This window comes from Malus domestica, chromosome 13, assembly GCF_042453785.1.
Source record: "Malus domestica chromosome 13, GDT2T_hap1".
Taxonomy (NCBI): domain Eukaryota; kingdom Viridiplantae; phylum Streptophyta; class Magnoliopsida; order Rosales; family Rosaceae; genus Malus; species Malus domestica.
The window spans coordinates 5,437,262-5,456,391 of NC_091673.1; the positions used below are offsets into that span (position 1 = coordinate 5,437,262).

The 19,130-nt window shown below is 38.7% G+C and overlaps 4 protein-coding genes across 6 annotated transcripts; 2 read left to right on the forward strand and 2 right to left on the reverse strand.

Moving 5' to 3' along the window:
• Window positions 1-182: 182 nt before the first annotated feature.
• Window positions 183-3,494, reverse strand: LOC103451894 (pentatricopeptide repeat-containing protein At1g05670, mitochondrial-like). Of its 3 annotated transcripts, none has more exons than XR_011574407.1 (3): window positions 1,176-3,494; window positions 831-1,013; window positions 183-719 (listed from the first exon to the last, which is right to left on the reverse strand). XR_011574407.1 is itself a non-coding variant. In XM_017336697.3 (1 exon), the coding sequence occupies exon 1, from the start codon at window positions 3,492-3,494 to the stop codon at window positions 1,245-1,247; it is 2,250 nt and encodes a 749-aa protein (XP_017192186.2). In that variant the 3' UTR covers window positions 183-1,244. The 3 variants fall into 3 exon arrangements, 1 of the variants encoding a protein (XP_017192186.2); XR_001791860.3 differs by having other exon boundaries at window positions 183-722; XM_017336697.3 differs by having other exon boundaries at window positions 183-3,494.
• Window positions 3,495-6,768: 3,274 nt separating this feature from the next.
• Window positions 6,769-8,235, forward strand: LOC103451893 (uncharacterized). Its single transcript, XM_008391331.4, has 2 exons — window positions 6,769-7,939; window positions 8,091-8,235. Exons 1-2 carry the CDS (start codon window positions 7,069-7,071, stop codon window positions 8,138-8,140), a joined length of 921 nt encoding a protein of 306 aa, XP_008389553.3. The 5' UTR covers window positions 6,769-7,068; the 3' UTR covers window positions 8,141-8,235.
• Window positions 8,236-8,447: 212 nt separating this feature from the next.
• LOC103451892 (hydroxyproline O-galactosyltransferase GALT6-like) lies at window positions 8,448-12,355 on the reverse strand. Its single transcript, XM_070810699.1, has 7 exons — window positions 11,186-12,355; window positions 10,754-10,986; window positions 10,384-10,674; window positions 10,153-10,281; window positions 9,891-10,064; window positions 9,071-9,178; window positions 8,448-8,990 (listed from the first exon to the last, which is right to left on the reverse strand). Exons 1-7 carry the CDS (start codon window positions 12,060-12,062, stop codon window positions 8,781-8,783), a joined length of 2,022 nt encoding a protein of 673 aa, XP_070666800.1. The 5' UTR covers window positions 12,063-12,355; the 3' UTR covers window positions 8,448-8,780.
• Window positions 12,356-16,742: 4,387 nt separating this feature from the next.
• LOC103451891 (glycerol-3-phosphate acyltransferase RAM2-like) lies at window positions 16,743-18,817 on the forward strand. Its single transcript, XM_008391329.4, has 2 exons — window positions 16,743-17,496; window positions 17,715-18,817. The coding sequence occupies exons 1-2, from the start codon at window positions 16,885-16,887 to the stop codon at window positions 18,603-18,605; spliced, it is 1,503 nt and encodes a 500-aa protein (XP_008389551.1). The 5' UTR covers window positions 16,743-16,884; the 3' UTR covers window positions 18,606-18,817.
• The last annotated feature ends 313 nt before the right edge of the window (window positions 18,818-19,130 follow it).

A 19,130-nucleotide genomic window follows, 5' to 3' on the forward strand; every position in this document is an offset into this window, starting at 1 on the left:
AAGCAGAAGGAGGATTTATGAAGAGGTTTCGAAAGTGAATGTGTTTGGTGTTTACGTAATGACAAAAGGTGTTGGTGTGAACGTAATGACAATAGGTGTGGCACTGTGTGGGTGGAAAGAGACTTGGATGGACTTTTCAAGACGATGATAGAGGTGTTCCGAGTCAATAATACGATGTAATGTGAGAACGTTAAAACACATAACACTGGATTATTTATTAGCGATGTTATCGAGTATGGATAGCTGGGAGAAACTTAACATAAGTTGACAATGAATTGAACCTATTACTTGCTGTCAGTGTCACGTACTTTAACTTAACCGCCTGACATGTCGTGATCTGTTTGCGATGCCGTCTTTGAAGGGGTGTTCAGGTTCAGTGTTTTCAACTTGAACCTACTTTTGGTTTGTCTTGTTTGTTCAGACAGGGAATAGGACGTTGTTGGTTTGTCTTGTTTGTTAAGTTGGCCCTTGAAGCGGTTGTATTTGCGATTTGCCCCTGGTAATGCCGTATCAGCTTAACCTTTTTCTTTGCTCATTTTCCGGAATGCAAGCACTTTTGCATCTTCTCTGCTTTTACACCCTCCGACTCTACCAAGACTGCTGAAATGCAAGCACTTTTGCATCTTCTCTGCTTTTATACCCTCCGACTCTACCAAGACTGCTGAAATGCAAGCACTTTTGCATCTTCTCTGCTTTTACACCCTCCGACTCTACCAAGACTGCTGCACCCAGTCAAAGTAGTTAAGATCAGAAGAATGCTGACATAACACTTCTAAGCTGCATCCAACGGTTTCATGCCAAATCATGAAAGAAGAAAAATTCACACATACCAGGAGGGGTGTGTTTACACAACATTTGGGCAGTGATGAAAGCCAACGGAAGAACTTTTGAGTGAAATAGCCATCTTGAGATTGCTTGGATCTGTTTACGGGACATCTTATTCCTTAGGGCCCGGCTTCGTCTATCTTTGATTTCATATCAAATGTTCGATAGCCAGGTACATACGTAGGTCCCTGGTTAACAAAGAGTTGTAGCTCACAACGTGCACAGATGGATTCATCTTGTAAAAGGAAAATGTCTAGAAATGATGCCATTATGAACTTACTAACATTTCAACATTATCATTTCAGAAAGGCTGTGCAATATCCTTGGATCATACTAATGAGAAAAATTACCGTGATGATAATATCCCAGATGCGAGTCCGCAGGAACTAAAACTGATAATTTCTCTCCAGGAGAGCAGTTCAGCTAGTTTCTTCATTCTTGGGCTTGCCAACAAGACAATTCTCTATAATTTCGTCGCAAAGATCAAGAGTAATGTCCATGTTCCCTTCTCCATAGTTCATATCGACAAAAATGTTGTATGTTTCTCTATCTGCAACCACACCATGTCTCCTCATTTCTTCAAATAGTTCCCTTGCCTCTGCAAATTTCCTTCTCTTGAAAAAACCCTTAATAAGTGCACCGTAACAACTTGCCGTGGGAATAAATCCCTTTCCTGCCATTTCTTTATGCAAAAACCATGCCTCTTTCATATTCCTTACCTTAGAATGCCCTTTTATCAAAATGTTATAGGTGTTGCTATCAGGAATCACCCCACCAGCACACATGCTCCTATATATTTCCGCCGTAGTACGCATATTATTTCTAATGCAGTACTGCTTCATGAGAGAATTGTAGGTTGCCGCATTAGGCACTATACCCTTCTCCAACATCCACTTAAGTAGCCTCTCAGCGTCTTCCACCATTCCTGACATACCAAATCCATTCATAAGCACATTGAATGTAACAACTGTAGGTTGAAGCCCTCTATCGAGCATCTCAAGCAGGACCTTCTGAGCCTTAGCCATATCCCTCATCTTACAATATGCATCCATCAGAGTGGTATAAGTAATAGCGTCAGGACAGGGCCCTGCACCCTCCATTTGTTCCACCAATTTTTCTGCCTCCGCTATGTTTCCCGACTTACAAAGGCTGTTAACAATTGAGTTGTAAGTGCAGACATTAAGTTGAAGGCCCTTCTTGCACACCTCATGAAGAAGTTCATTTGCTACATCTACCTCCCCTCTTTTACAAAGGCCATCAGCCAATGCCGTATAAGTGACAACATTTGGGGTAAGTCCCATATTAACCATCTGGTTGTGAAGAGAAAACGCCTCTTTCATCTCGCCTGTTTTGCAATAACCATCAATAAGTGCTGTATAAGTAACTTCATCTGGTTCTAATCCTCTGCTAACCATTTCATGGAAGAGCTTATCTGCTTCTGTCATCTTCCCTATTTGACAAAATCCATGAATAATAGCAGTATATGTAATATAATCAGGGATTATTTTCCTATCCCGCATTTCGTCAAATAGCCTATATGCAGCAGGAACATTACCCAACTTACAGAATCCATCAATTAGAGTAGTGTAGACGACATTATCAGGAAGTACTCCCAGAACCATCATCTCCCTCAGTAACCCTTCTGCTTCAGATAGTTTACCCGTTTTACACAGAAAGAGTATTATGCTGTTATACGTATAGGAATTTTGCTTCAATCCTTTTATTTTCATTTCCTCTATGAGCTTCAAAACCTTCTGCAGTTCTCCAACATAACAATATCTGCTGATTAAAGTACTATAACTTACAACATCAGGTACACAACCCCTCAACTCCATTTGCAGGAGTAAATGGTGGGCCTCTTTTATTTTCCCTAATCGACAAAGACAATGAATGATAATATTGTATGATGTGGTGTTCCAATGAATACCCACTTCAGGGTATTCATTGAAGAATTTTATTGCCATCTCAATCCCATCAAAGGTGCTTGATAGCCGAGTAAGAAATAAATTACAGGAATCAACAGAGATAACCAACCCATAGCTCAACAATTTATCAAAAAGCTTTCTTGCTTCATTGAGCATCTCAGTTTCAACAAGGACCCGGAAGAAAACATCAAACACATGGGGATCTGAACCCCAATCCTTGTAAGTGTATATCAACCGAGCAGAAAAGTGAGCAAATGAAAGACCAACATCTAACTTGGGTTTTGCCCAAAAATTATGAATGAGCTCATGCGCTGTTTCAAGATCCTTTGATGCTGCAGCAATTTGTACAACGACACAACGGGCTTCTAATGATGGGTCCCTTCGTAAGCATGCCCAGTCAAAGAAATCCAGAACTAGTTTATAGTCATTCTTAATATTCATGAGAACCCAAATAAGATGGTCAGACCTGAAATTAGATTCGTAAGGCTTCAGAATACTGCGAAAAGGCTCAGAGCAGCGAAGCTTAATTGTGGTGGAGATGAGATGTACAAGTTCGGCATCTTTGATGGTAGGTTTCTTGGGGGAATAGTCAGGAAAAGGCCTTGTATGTGTTGATCCCAAGGAAATTCCATGACTTAAACATCTCCTAAAAACGAATAGAGAAGAATTTAAACCAAGATTTAAGCAGGGCCGATGATAGGAGATCTGAAAACAATAGACTGACAAGATGGCGCGCCTCTTCATGTCTATCAGAGGAACCCATCAAGAAAAAATTTGGGGACCCTTTTCTATTAATGCAGCAGCTTTCCTCCATTTAGAAGAACCAAAGCAACGAGGTTGCTTCATCACATCACCTGTAAAGTAACCATTAAACACAAACACTCAACGTATAAAAACTTTGTAAAATATACTGCCTATACACCAAAGCATACATTTCATAATCAACTTTCTTCCAATCCTCTATATATACTGCTGAAATATGAATATACAGCGGTACGAAAGTAGAACACTTGCATGGCAAACGCTTGCAATTTTGTATTTGAACAATGAACAAATTCTGTTTGCAAAACCAATAAAACCATTCAAGTTGCTACTATTTACATTGATTCTGAAACCAATAAAACGTTCAAAAATTAATCACACTCGCACCCACAATCTGTCACTAACTAAAACAAATTAAAGGTGGTTCACGCATTCTATCAAACACTTGGTGAGCAATCAATAAAAAGTACTTAAAACCGAAAAGTAAAATGCAACAAGGTGACAAAGAGTGACAAGCTTTCGAAGCTGGGAAACATGAGAGGTGTTACCTTAAAGGTGATTGACTCCGAGAAGCTCGAAAGCTTCGAACTTCCAAAAACTTGTTTCAGGAGGATGGCTGTTGCCGGTGGGTATCTCGAGTTTCATTCGGCCTCCACTCTCCTCCTCCGGTAGAACAGCACAGGTGTTTTAGTGAGAGAGACAATGTTGGATAAAGATATTTTATTGGGCCTATATGTTTGGGTTAACTAAATGGCACCAATGAAGCTGGTAATTACCAAAAGACTTGAGCCGGGCCCAAAGTTTAGAAATCCTTTACATAAGAGTTGAGGGCTGTCATTTGAAAATTTGAGATGCCTTCTAAAGTTATCATTCAACTGCTTGACGAATTATTTCTATGGGTGCTGAGTAGGGTATCTGCTAGCCTTATTCCCTTGAACTATGTGTTGCTATAGGCATTTTTTGATAAGCTCACTCGGCATATGTTGGTATCTGTCGACATGCTTACTTGAAAGTTATTGGCATATGTCGATGGGCGTGCAATATAACTTTGCAAATGATTTTAGGCCTACCAAGGCTTGATGAAATGCCAATTTGCTCTAATTGTATACGGGAGGTCTCGAGTTTGGCTAACTTGAATGGCAAGTTTGATACCTAAATATTGTGGCAAAGTCATTGAATTAACTTTGATTCTGGCCCTTTTACTCTTAGGGTAGAATATCACCGTACCAAAAATAAAAACACGTAGACAAATAACATCGTATGATAAACTCATAAGATCGTTGCTATAACGTTCTAATTGCATGTAAGTTATCTCCACGATGAGTTCACCATCTCACATGGAAGGTCCCACATGTTAGATGCCTTCAGTTTTATCTAGCAAACAAAGGTCTGGCTATGTCTCAAGCCAAAGCGTTGGAAAGAATTGTTCTTCACCGTCTAAGTTGACTTCAGTTATAATCAGGTCCTTTAATATTCTCAAATATTTATTTAAAAATCAAGTTTGTGCTGGATCTGATAATAGTCAGTAACAAAATGATAAATAAATATGGGAAAAAATTTTGGCACCAAAAAAAAAAAAAAAACTCCTTAATTGAAGCAATGCTTGGTGGAATATGCACATGAATTGTTGAGGGGGATTATAATTAATGAATGATTACAAGTTTAATGTGAAATTTCTTTTTAATTAGTTACAACACCTTAACAATTTTGTTTATTTATTTATTTCTAAGTGATATTTTATACTAATTTATATTTTTTTAAAAGAAAAGAAAAATATGAATCCAAAATACAGTGAGTTGCGGTAGAAAGTTGTATCCATTAGGGTAACTCACCACTCGTCCTTAACAATTTGAATTTGGATATCCTACCATCAGAACTATGCCCCAGTTACATATATTATTGGAAATTAATTAAGATTAAAATTCGCTACCAACAAATAATGTCGATGATGATGATTAAATAATTGGAAAGTTCAATAAATGAAGGAGAGATCATCATTACTTCATTTTCAATCCCCATTTTTTCATTCCAGAACATATGCTTTTGATCTCTTTTCCTGATTTGGGACTGAAAGTGGTGGTGGTAGGAATATATACTCATTGCTCCAATCAAAAAGCCGAGTTTGTGAATGGAAATTCAAAAAATATATAGAAAGCTGGGGCTTCGCTTGTTTTGAGGACGAAAGGGTATGGTAGGTGGGTAGCCGTATTGGGATCTCAAACACACAAAAATCCATATTCTGTTTCGGAATGCTTTCGAAAGAGTTAAAAGTGATTTCAGGTGCTTAATGCGGTGTTTGACATAAAAACAAAAAATATTTTTGAATTTTAAAAACTGTTTTTGGTGTTTTTAATAAAGTGCTTTCAGCATAAGTGATTCATACAGAGAAGCAAGTGGATAGTTATTAACTTATAAGCAAGTCGACCAAGGAAATGCACGTGGACTGTTTAGATCAAATGGTTATTAGCTTATTACTTCATGTCTTGATTAATTAAAACTTATTGTTCGAGATCTCTTGTGGAGTCTCTTAAAATAATGGACGTGACATGATCTCTAGACTCTAGATACGAATTATATATATTTTTATGTACGTGGTATCAGATGCATGCATGGATAAATAGTGAAAAATGTGCAACCCCTTCAGCAGGCAAAAAGATATAAACTTGTATTCTTATATATAACCAAAAGGATGATTCGAGGAGTGTAAAACTTGCTTGGTAATATATGTTGGGAATTGAAACTAAACAAAATCCCAAGAGATTTAGTACTTGTTTGGTACTAAGGTGCTTTTATAAAAAGTGTATAAAAAAAAAGCTGTGCTCAAAAAGATATTTGGTAAACACTTAAAAACAGCTTATTTTCACAGTTTTGGGTGAAAAAAAACTGAAAACGTGAAGTAGCAAAAATGAACTTATTTTTACAGCACAGCAGAAACAGTTTTTTTTTCAAAACACATCAATACCAAATCAGCCCTTATAAAAAAACAGATAATCAATTCAATGCTAGGCAGGGGGAACAAAATCAGTTCAATGCTAGGCAGAGGGAACAAAATCAGTTCAATGCTAGGCAGAGGGAACAAAGGCATCTGCTAATAGGGAAAAGAGAATCATAGAAGATCAAAAGCTAGCCAATATTCTAGTTTAAGTGGTTATGAGCATTTATTTTTGTATTTGAGGTATTAAGTTCGATTATGTACTTCCTCTACTTCGCTGGAATAAAGAAAACAAAACAAAAACAAAACAAATAAGCTACTGCCAGCCAAAAATCGAAAGCGTTGATAACATCTCAAACTACATGCTCCTTACTCTCAGCAAAATATTAATATTTGTATCATCACATCTGATCGTCTAGCATACTATTTTGTTGAATATATCTTACGCTAATTAGATGTCAGTTAAGATGATACAAGTAGTTTTATTTATCGAAAAACCCCCGCCCCAAAAGTGTAAACTCTCTAAGCTTTCTTCTTCCACTTCATAATATATATACACACACCAAGGCCTCACTTCACACACTTCACACCTTATCATTTTCTCCCCTCCAAACTCACAACAATATGAAGTTTAGCTCTCCTTCAACACCAACTCTCTCCATCATCTTCCTCTCCACCTTCCTCCTCCAACTCACCTTCATCTCCTCCCAAATCTGCCAAAGATCCTGTGGCAAACTCCCCCTCAGGTTCCCATTCGGCAGCGACCCCGGCTGCGGCGACCTGCGCTTCAACCCCCACGTGTCATGCAGCCAGGGAAGCCCCATCTTCACAACCCACACCGGATCCTACCCCATCACCAACATAGACTACACAAACAAAGTTATGTACATCTCAGACCTCTCCATGTCAACATGTTCATGCAACCAACAATCCAAAGGTTTTTCCCTAGACTGGGACGCACCCTTCAGTTTCCAAGACGACAACGTTTTTGCCCTACTCGACTGCTCGCTTTCCAACTCTCCAGTCTTCCAGCAAAACTCCCTATACAGAGACCAAAAAAACAACTCTAAAGTGTCCCTATGTGACAACCAAGGTGCCCCGATTTGCAGCTTCTTGTACTCGTGCCAGGCGATCAGCACGATCAACCTCCCGATATCCACGTGTTGCGTTTACACGCCGGTGGATCTCGGGCCGGCTTTCGAGATGGATTTGGAGAAGCTGCAGTGCAGTTCTTACTCAGGGTTTTACAGCTTCAACGAACATGAGTCTGACCCAAATGGTTGGAACTACGGGATTGCCCTCAAATACAAGTTCAGTCTGAACAACGAGTATCCGGACTCGTGTGTTAATTGTGAGAGGAGTAATGGGGTTTGTGGGTATTATGGTAATTACAACTCGTTTATATGTAATTGTCCGAATGGGATCAACACTACCAATGATTGCTTCTTTGGAGCTTCTTATAACTATGGTTCAAGGCTTCGATCGTCGCAGATTGGTACGTATTCAATCTCTCCCTTTCCCTTTATGTGGTTTTGTGTTTCATTTTTTTATTCAAACTCGGAGGAAAGAACGGGAAGTCCACTACCGTAGTCAACTTAGCTACGTTAAGTCTATGTTTAATTTTTTTATTTATCTTTATTTTGCAGGGACTTGGTTAATCTATTGCTTGGCTTGGCTATTGCCTTTGATATTGTAGCTTGTGAAATTTCATAGATGAATTTTAGAGTTCTAATCAAATGCAAGTTGAGGTTTGACCTTTCTATGAATCATATGAAGTATGTTGAGATTCAACTTTTTTTGTTATAAAATGTTGAGGTTTCTCGTAGTGTTCGTAGCAGTACTGGGTTAAGTCAGTTAGTTTAGGCAGTGTGCCACTAGGCCTGTCCTCTTGCCCCGATATCATACAAAAAATAAAATAAAGAACTCAAAAACCCAAAGGAATTGGCATATAGAGAAAGAAGGGTAGGGAATTTGGTTCCTCCTTTTTGTAGCACCATCACCACTAAGAAAGAATAAACTTTCATTACAGAGGCTCTTTCTGTAGCAACACTTTACAGATAAGCTCCAGAATGCAATCCACTGTTCCATCACCATATCTGGTTAGCCAGATTCTAAAGAACAGAACAGTAACTTTCTCCATCTAGCTTCTTTACAATTGTAAAGACGGTAAATGAGGGACCGAGAAAGTAAAACAGGTGCGAAAATTTGGACAGAGTTAACCCCCACCGGATATTTACAGCGGGATACTGTGACTGCAAAACTTGTTTCTCTGTATTCTTCTTTTCACATTCTCTACACTGTAAGCAAAAAAATGTTTGATCAATGCATATTCCTGGTCATCGCATATTGCAGCACTGGGGTTTCCCTTGTTGTTGCAATTTGTCCCACATGCATATCATTTGTCTCGGAGATTGGTAATGCGCGGTGTAATAGTCGTTGATGCACCCAAACTGGCAGAACTTCCCGCTATGCACATACTCCACTGGTTTGGATTTGTTGAACTGCTCTACCCACATTCCCATGCTCACATCTTCCATCTTGAACAACTGCACAACACATATGAATTTAACGATATGGAGACCTGCACGCGCACTAACAAGGAAAAAACAGTATTTTCATCACATACTCGCAACTTGTGCTTTTCAAACTCGGATACGACGGACTTTGCTATGTCAGAGGAGATTATGTATCCTGGACCATTTGCATAGGGTGGATAATCTTCTTCTGGCCATTCCTGGAGCTCAGCAAGGAAGAAAATGAAGGATGAGAGATTGTTCATGACACAACCCATATATCAATTCTATATGAATGTGAGCTAAAAAGTGACAACGTTAAATGACATATTGACTGTCAGAAGCTAAATAGCAAATACTATCTAATTCTAATCACCAGTCACAGTCGCATACGTCATCATATGCAATGAGGCAAATGACAATGAGGTAGAATAAGAAAACCAAACGATATATTCACGATAAAAGCTAGAGTTTGGTACGAATACTAAGGCTGTCAAATTTCTAAATAGTGGTTCCTCTATCTCCTTTTTTAAGTAAAAATTTGTTCATCTCTTGATTGCTACAAAGTACAAACACATGATCTCTAAACACCTTGAAGGAAAAAATATTACTCTAATCCAAAGCATCAACACTCAACTAAGAGGCGTCACAAACAGAATTTACCAGAAAACATGAGGCAAAAGATCAAAGCTAAGCATTAGAAGAAAAACTAGTAAAAATCACAAGTTGTATGCATTGCCCTTAAAATCAGATAAGAGAATGTTAATCCCAAGCAATACATTTAAAGGACGTATACAACTTGAGAAGATCAGAATTACTCAATGATTTAGAGAAGACCAGAAAGGACTTATAGACAGTAGAAGATGTATATAAATCTCAAGTTTGTGTACATTGTCTTTTAGAATCATTGGGGAAGGGCAGAATAATGCATACCTCATACGTCACTGCCCATTTACCATGGCGAAGAGGCTTGTGGTGGTAGTTCATATTTCCAATATAGAAGCTTCTATATCCACGAACTTTCCGTGCTTCCTTGAGCACAGCATCCACCCTGATAAATGTGTCATCATCGCACTTCATGATATACCTTGCAGGCACCGTGCGAACCTGTAAACAACCACAAACGTCGATGTTAAGTATTATCCACAAGTAAAAAATAAGTATAAGACAATTGAAGTCTTGTTATGAAGCTTACCCCATATTCGCAGATTGCAACAGTCTTCAATACTACCAGATCATAGTTATCCATATAAGGAACTATAACAATGTCCCCAAAATAATCTACTTCTTTCATTAGCTCCATATTCACTTCCTTTCTTCCGTGCTGTCAAAATATAATTCCGAATACTGTAAATATTTGACATAGAATAGAAATAATGCACGATTGGTTTATCAAAGCACAAAACACAAATTCTACATTCCTTACCAATGCTACAAAAAAACGAGCCACAACACGCGAAGATTTGATTAATTTATGCTGCATCCAAGACTTTCTCACAGCCATACGCTCTGCAAAATGGTTCCCAGCAGAAAGAATGCCAATGAACAACTCTACATGCCCATAGGGAAGAAACGGAGCTTTCCACTTAGTAACCATTTCAAGGTGCATCTGGGGTGAAAAACTAGGATGTGATGTGGGTAAGGAGGCTGCAAGCACAGAGTGCACATCAATGTCTCCATTTACAGAGAGTCCGGTAGCATCCTCAAGAACAAATCCCTGTCACCCACAAATAAAATTTTATGATATTCCGCATTCCTTACAGTGTAGGCCAATATCACAACACAAGGGTACTCACCGTGCGATAAGGGAAAGCAGTGATATGCCTCCCATCGACATTGATATGGAAACCTTCCAAACCAGCACTTACGGTAAGAACAAACAGCTTTCCCTCTGCAAAAGGGTATGGCCAGTCTATGGTCACCTTCTTCGTTCGTCCAATCAGCCTGTTCAACCACCATGTGGCCTTTGATTCTTCCGTCTTATTGTCATCATCACGAATCCACTTCTCACATTTCACCTGTCCATCAACTTCACAAAACAAAAGAAACAGACTGTGGCATCAGAACATTGATTAATCGAATCACAACCGCTTTATTTAGATTAGTTAGACACATCTAATATAACATACTATTTACCTACCAAACTAGCATTTAGTTAAATGCAGCACAAAGACCCCTATTTCTCAATTCATTAAGCAACGCAATTAGAACACAATGAAGCCACCTACCAGTATCTTCATCAGCCAGGGACCCCCACCCCTCGCAGCGGAGCGCCGAGCCCCATTGCATCCGGTAACAAGTGTTCTGCTCGATCACCGGCTTCCCACTCCAATCCCCCTTCAACCTCGGATTGAAATGCAGTATCCTCGGCGGGTCCTCCCCCTCCACATTCTTCAAACCCTGCAACTCCATCATAAACTGCGAGACCATCACCGCCTCGTCTCCCTCCTTCAGCACCGCAATCTTCGGATCGTACTCCGAGTGGGCCCACCTCGGCGTGCCCACCACCGTTATGTGAGACCCCAGAGTCATCCCACAGGGGAGAACCATGACCCGTTTCCGGGACTCGAATTCCGACCCGGACAGCAAAAACGAGTACGGGCACGGCTCAGAGCGGTTCTCGGGCTTGGTCTTCAGTTCAGACTCGAGCTTTCTGGCCTCGAGCTCCGCCCAGAGCTTCTTCCCAGCTGCCCAAGCGCTCTTGGCGGTTCTATGAAGCTCGGAGACTTGGTCCTTACTGACATTGCCGCCGAACAGAGTGTCCTCGAACACCAAGCCGGAAACTTTCTTGACCCCCCGCATTTGCAGCTGGGGGGTCCGGTACGGCGAGCCGCCGGCGACCCGAAACGCGTCCTCCGCCGGCCTACTCGGGACGTCCCTCTCGCCCATTTCCTCCTCGCTCTCGAGCCAAAACGTTCTGGGAAATGCGTCCTCCAGCGTCTCGAACAGCCCGTCGTCCAAACCCGAAGACTCAAACCCGGATTTCAAAACGTGGGGGATTTCGAAGCTGATCAGGAGCAGGTAGACGATCACTCCCCCAATAAAAACCTGAATCATTCTGAGTCGACTCGGCGGCAGCAACGAGTCGAACTTGCCTCGCTTCATCTGGGTACTTTATTCCCGCAATGCCCCTCAAAATTTCTGCTTGTTTCGGACAATGGGCATAGAACGATCACTGAATCAGTGGGTTTGCTCTGCTGCCCCTGCTTCCTGCAAACCCTAGATTCGAAGAAATTGGGGAAAATCAAGGGTTAATTCGCACTCACAGTGACAGAGTGAAAGCTTGAATTTATTTTCGTAAATATGCAGATGTAGATTTTTAAATAATATTTTTCAGAGAGAGAGCTTGAATTTTTCAGACATTTGTCTTTGGCAAATTTGACGCCTTTCAATTTCCATGCCGTAAAGGGAAACTAAATTTTATTTGCTTTCACACGCTCCACGAGTGTAACGGCGCCGTTTTGCGCAACTAGCTTCCAAAATAAGTCCGAGGTGGCGTCGGCACGTGGTTAGAGTATTTTTTTTGGTAATTAATTTATTATTTATCATAATTTTTTAACTGAATATATTTATTACTCAAATTTTGTAATGAAGAAAGAATACGAGGTGGTTCATGCTCCCACATATTCTTCAACTCTTGGTCAACTTTTCATTCTATTTTTGAGATTTGTTCCTATTGTATAGTAAAAAAATATATTAAAAGGGATAATATAAAATAAAAAAGTACGTTGTCACTTAGTACTAAGGTTTAAGAGTATTCATATTCATTTGTGAGTTAGATGTTTTAGGTTCATCCTCGTTAAAGGTAAATTTGAATCATATTATTACTAGTCTATTATAAGGCTTAATCAACTTCCTCTTCATTTTAATATAGACAATATTATTTATTAAAAAAAAAAAACTACACGTTGAAATTGTAGGCCGTTTTCTAATTTTAGAAGTAGAAGTTTTATTCTTTCTTTTATTCATAACAAAGATTTTTGTCTAAATCCCTTATAAAAATGATTTAGCAAATATAATTTCATAAGAATTTTGTAAAGTAACTTGATTATGTAGTTTTTGAAAGGGAGAATGTCTAAAATATTGATACAAAATGTTTCTTCTCGTTCAAAAGTAACTTGACTAATTGAAGGGGTGTGACTTGTGAGGAGTCTGAATCCTCTTTGTGAGAATTTCAGAAATTCGTGAATTATATCCGTTTATCATATATCGTACGATTACAAATTATTTTAAATATTTTTATTTAAAAATAAACATAAATGATACTTAATAAAAACTAACCGCTTGATATACAATAAATGAACATAAACAATACTTGATATCGTATATCCTGTTGGACTTGTGAGACCGTTGAGGACGTGATTGCACCGGGTGGGGGCCGCTGCTCACCCGTGGGATTTGAAGTTGAACAAAGATGTACAACAGTAACACAGTTTGGTTGGTCCGCTAGTGGTGCGCCTCATTCCTCAGTGCGCTCCACTTGCACCAACTTGTTTTTGTGCCACTTGTCTCCTAATTTAGTTCCAAATAAAATTAAGATAGTATTAAAAATATATATATCGAGAATTCAATTGAAATTTTGAAGGATTACAAATAAGTTTTATATTTTTCATAGATTCTGTAAATTTAAGCGTATTTCCTTCCACATATCTTAGTATTTATAGGCATGTTGGTCAATGGAATGGAAAACTTGCATTTCAGTGTTAGAACATGTTGAGAAATAAAAGCAGAGAGGATACTATTTTTTCCATTTCAATGTCTAGTTATTGAAGTGAGCCAAAACGTTTTTATTTTCCAACGATCCATTTGCATAATTTACTTAAGAATAGTATCTTGATTTTAGCAAGATAAGGTTTTTTAGTTAAAATCATAGCTGAGATTGACATAAATTCTCACTTGATCCTAGAGATTTAAAAATTGTTAGAATTGGTCCATGAGTTTGTCCACCGTCAATCATTTTGGCTCTTCTACAAATACTTTTTTGTTAAATAAGGAGAAAATGACAATATACCCTTAATTTTTGTCAAATTATATTGGTGTATTGTTTATTAAATTGAGGATATTTTTATCATTTTGGTCCTTATTCAACATAGATTTTTCACGAAATACAAAAATGATTCACAGTGGACAAACTTAACGACGACTTATATTGATTTTAAATCTCAATGATCAAAATGAAGAATTATGCAAATCTCATATACCAATTTTAACTAAAATGTCCCAAGATAATCCAATAAAAAATGCATTATACGAGTAGTGTATAAGTTAAAACATTCCTCTCGTGCATTCAAGGTCTCGAATTTGATTCATGATAAATGATGGGCCGATATCGTTTTCGTGAATGCGACATCTTGGCATGTCTTTGTCCTTCTAGGTATCATATTCCATGGGGGCTAAATTTTTTTATTACACTTGATTAATTAAGCAATAAGATAGCCTAATCACATTCACATGCATTAATTAACCAAATTATTACAGCTTGAATTATGCTATTATTTGCTGTAAAGTTTGAACTTTCCAATTATTTTCTTTTCGCCCATGAGTGTGAAAGCTTTCCAAAACAAACAAGAAAATAAACAGAAAATAACAAAAAAAAAAAAAAAGATGAGAAAGGACAAATCCCCGTGAGACCGACAATTTATGTCATCAGAGTCCACTAATTTGCTTATGGGGCCAAGTCAGCTTCTTTTTTTTTTTTTTTTTTTTTTTTTTTGCAAAAAAAGAGTGATGTTTTCCACACATTTTTTTATCAATCCTTTTCACATTCATTTCAATTTCAGTCGTCGGATTAAATAAATTGAAAATTATCAAATAATATAAATTAATAAAGTACGTGGGAAAAGTAACAATGATTGTGTGGATAGTATCACCCTAAATTAAAGATAAGAGTAAGAGCTAAAAGAATAGATAAATTTTTTTAGTGTACTAGGAAAACGGTCCGGTACATCAAGTGTTATAATATAAGTGGTTGAAAATATTTTTTTTAAGTATCAATTACTTGTATTATAACATTTGGTGTACCATACCATATTCCTTGCACATTGAAAATCTCTCTTAAGAATGACAATGAGTCAAAGCGGTAATGGTATGTCATTAATTAAAATTTGACTCAAAAATAGAAAATATGATTGTAAATGCTCTAAAGAACCAATTCGATCGAACCAACTAATCGAATGACAATGGCTGAATTTTATGATAGTTTGTGCTAAACTGCTCAGAAATAAACTTATGTATGACGCAAGTTATATGACATTTTTTCGTGCACTTCGGCTAACAAGGTTGATAAGATGCCAAGAAAGATAAAATAAGAATCAAGCTTATTAGGCCCAAACTGCTCAAACCAAACTGTCAAATATTGGTCCGGCTTTGGTCTTGGGGAATACAAGTCCAATAAGGACCATGCAAATCCTTCACAATATTTTTTTTCTTTTTGGTATAACCGTTATACTATCATATGATATTACAATTCACTTATATTGCAATGCGTTTTTATGAGTCGGCTGTACAACTTGCACTCTATTACAATTTACAGGATATGATCTTATCCGGATCTCACCCGCCCAACTGAATTCCTCTCCCAATTCCAGGTAATTCCCTTGCTACTTCTCTCATTTTTCGGTTTCAATCCAATGCCCCATGCGGACTTCAGTTAATCTGTGAGTTTTTTCGAAAATAGCACAATTTCAAAACTACGAGTTGTAGTACGTTGTTACGACGTTGCCAACTTCGATGACACCCACGCTTTTGCCGATAACCAGCTCCGAGTGAGTCATGATGCCGACCGGACTTTGAAGAAGAAGGATCCGGATGGATGCCATCGGAGAGGATCCTATTCCACAATTTACAACATACCAACAACACTAGTTTCAAATACTCATAAGAATTCACAGGTGACAGGTCCATCAACCACCACTTGCACTTTGTCAACCAAAAACTTTTCAGCATCATGCACGTAATTAATTAAGTTGAATTTGTTCCCTTGGCTTAAAATTCATGTCAATGATGAATCGATGAGAGTCACAATCGAGTAAATTATTTTTTTGGATTTAAGTCACGTGTACTACATGTTGAATGTTGAGTAGCCAAAAATTAATTAAATTGATTATGTACGTTAGCAGTTATCTGGTAAGAAAGTCGCACTTCGCTTTTAAACCAGTATACGTAGTAATATGTCTGCAACTACACAAAGACAAAGAAGTTGGCGGTGGAAACAAATAAAGACAGCAGCGAATTGCCGCGCACAACCAAGTTCCCTCTTATCAACGCCACCTTTTTCTCATTGTTCTAATAAATTAATTAAATCATAATCCAAATTTGTCCCTTTTAATACGAGAGATTTTTCAGTGTGCTCAGAATATGAACACATACGTTATATATGTCATTACGTAAGTTGAGGAACACTTTGAAAAAAAAAATACTCATTTCTATGTGCTTTTTAAAATTACTGAAAGTGCTTTAAAAAAAATGTTTATGGGTTTCATAAGCACTTAAAGTACTTCATACAAAAAATACTAGTTATGTGCTTCTGGTCAGAAATACTTCAAGTGCTTTTGCAAAATTTACTTACATTTTTACTAAAGATTGGTTTAAAAAACATTGTCATATGGTTCTAAACGTGTCTTATTTCACTCTACTTATATAATAACATATGACATACAACACTCTTGTTCTGATGACATTGCAAAATCTGTCTTTTAATGCACACCCTGGCATTAAAGTTTATAAACTTTTGCGCTTCTCTCTATATATAGCATGTACAACTTTTATTTCAAAAAACAAAATCAGCTAAAGAGTACTCTAAAGTTTAAACCCTAGTTTTTGAAATCATAGTTCGAACCATCTTTCATATTTTGTATCGACAAAGTTTTTGAGTTCGAATATCCGCTATCTCTAACTTACTTTATAACAACAAAAAAGTTGTTACAGTATGACTATGGCGAAGTTCCCGACGGTTGATCAGTGCACATCGGATGGACGGGATAAGCACACGGTGGTCGCCGACATGGACGGGACTTTGCTTAGAGGCCGAAGCTCCTTCCCTTACTTTGCTCTTATTGCCTTTGAGGTTGGTGGGATTCTGAGGCTCCTATTCTTGCTTTTAGTTACACCACTAGCCGGACTCCTCTACTACTTTGTCTCGGAATCAGCCGGAATCCAAGTTCTCATCTTTGCAACGTTTGCCGGCGTTAGGGTTTCGGAGATCGAGTCCGTGGCCAGAGCCGTGCTGCCTAAGTTTTACTCGAGCGATTTGCACCCCGAGTCTTGGCGCGTTCTCTCTGCATGCGAAAAGAGATGTATTCTTACTGCAAATCCGAGGATCATGGTGGAGCCTTTCTTGAAGGATTTTCTTGGATTCGACACGGTTTTGGGGACGGAAGTGGCGACTTATAAGGGTAAGGCTACTGGGTTTGTTTCCCCACCTGGTGTGCTTGTGGGAAAGAAGAAGGCAGATGCTCTTAAGAAGGCTTTTGGAGATGTCCAGCCAGAGATTGGGCTTGGTGATAGGCACACTGACATTCCTTTCATGAAATTATGCAAGGTTCGACAATTTTCATGCTAACTTTTCGTTTTAATTAATACTATTTTGTTTTAATATTAACTCTCAATCATATATATATATATATATATGCAAATTCACTAATATATTCTAAAATATTTCATGCAATAAGACATTTATACAATTATTCTATTTTTTATTTTATTAGTGTCATCTAACTAAATTTAATTAAAACATGTAAATGTGAAAAATTGTTGCAGGAGGGTTACATGGTGCCAGCAATACAAGAAGTGGAAGCAGTAACAAATGACAAGCTACCAAAGCCCATAATCTTCCACGACGGCCGTCTTGTCCAAAAGCCAACACCTCTCGTGGCGCTCCTCACCCTCCTCTGGCTCCCCATCGGCTTCTTCCTCGCCTGCCTCCGTATCTCAGCCGGGGCACTCCTCCCCATGTCGCTCGTCTACTATGCCTTCTGGGCCCTCGGCGTCCGCATCACAGTCAAGGGCACCCCACCTCCCGCCCCCAAGAAACTCACCGGCGTCCTCTTCATCTGCTCCCACCGCACCCTCCTCGATCCCATCTTCCTCTCCACCGCCCTCGGCCGCCCCATTCCCGCCGTCACCTACTCCGTCTCCCGCCTCTCCGAGTTCATCTCCCCAATCAAGACCGTCCGCCTCAACCGCGACCGGGCCCTCGACGCCGCCATGATCAAGAAGCTTCTAGAAGAGGGTGACCTGGCAATCTGTCCGGAAGGCACCACGTGTCGGGAACCCTTCCTCCTGAGATTCTCCGCACTTTTCGCGGAGCTGACGGACGAGCTGGTCCCGGTGGCGATGGTCAACAAAATGAGCATGTTCCACGGGACCACCGCACGTGGGTGGAAAGGGATGGACCCGTTCTACTTCTTCATGAACCCGAGCCCGGCGTACGAGGTGACCTTTTTGAATAAGCTGCCGGCGGAGATGACGTGTGGGGCCGGGAAGTCGAGCCATGAGGTGGCGAATTATATTCAGAGGGTTATAGCGGCCAGCCTTTCGTATGAATACACCGGGTTCACCAGGAAGGATAAGTACCGGGCTCTTGCCGGAAATGATGGGACCGTGACTGAGAAGCCGTTGCTCCAACCCAGTAAAGTCATGGGCTGCTAGCTTTATATTTTGGGAATTATTTTTCTAAAGTTTTTAGAACTTTGATTTACTAGCTTATATTTGGGGAAAAAGCTTATTTAAGTATACTTTTTCTAGCCTGGTTAAATGTTTATATAGAAATAAATGGCATGGGAAAGTAGAATGTTTATCAAGAATAAATTATGTATTTGTATTTCCCTATTCTTTGTTTAGAATAATATCAATTAATGAAATATTTCTTACTTGAAAAAAAAAAAACACCTACAAAATGCTTCCCAAAAGAACATTTATCAAAATCACGTTGAAATTCCCCCACCGTCGATATCTTTTGAATAAGAAAAAAAAAGCGCTAAAATTTCATATTAAATCCAAGTACTTTTTAATTTTTCTGTTAAACGCTCTTAGCAACGCTTACAATTAGTCATTTTGACACTTTCAAACATATACAATCTCGACATTAGAGGTGTTGTTATTAGTACTAAAAAAAATCCTTGTACAAATATCATTTTATACGTCAATAACACCATCCTTTTAAAAATGAAAAAA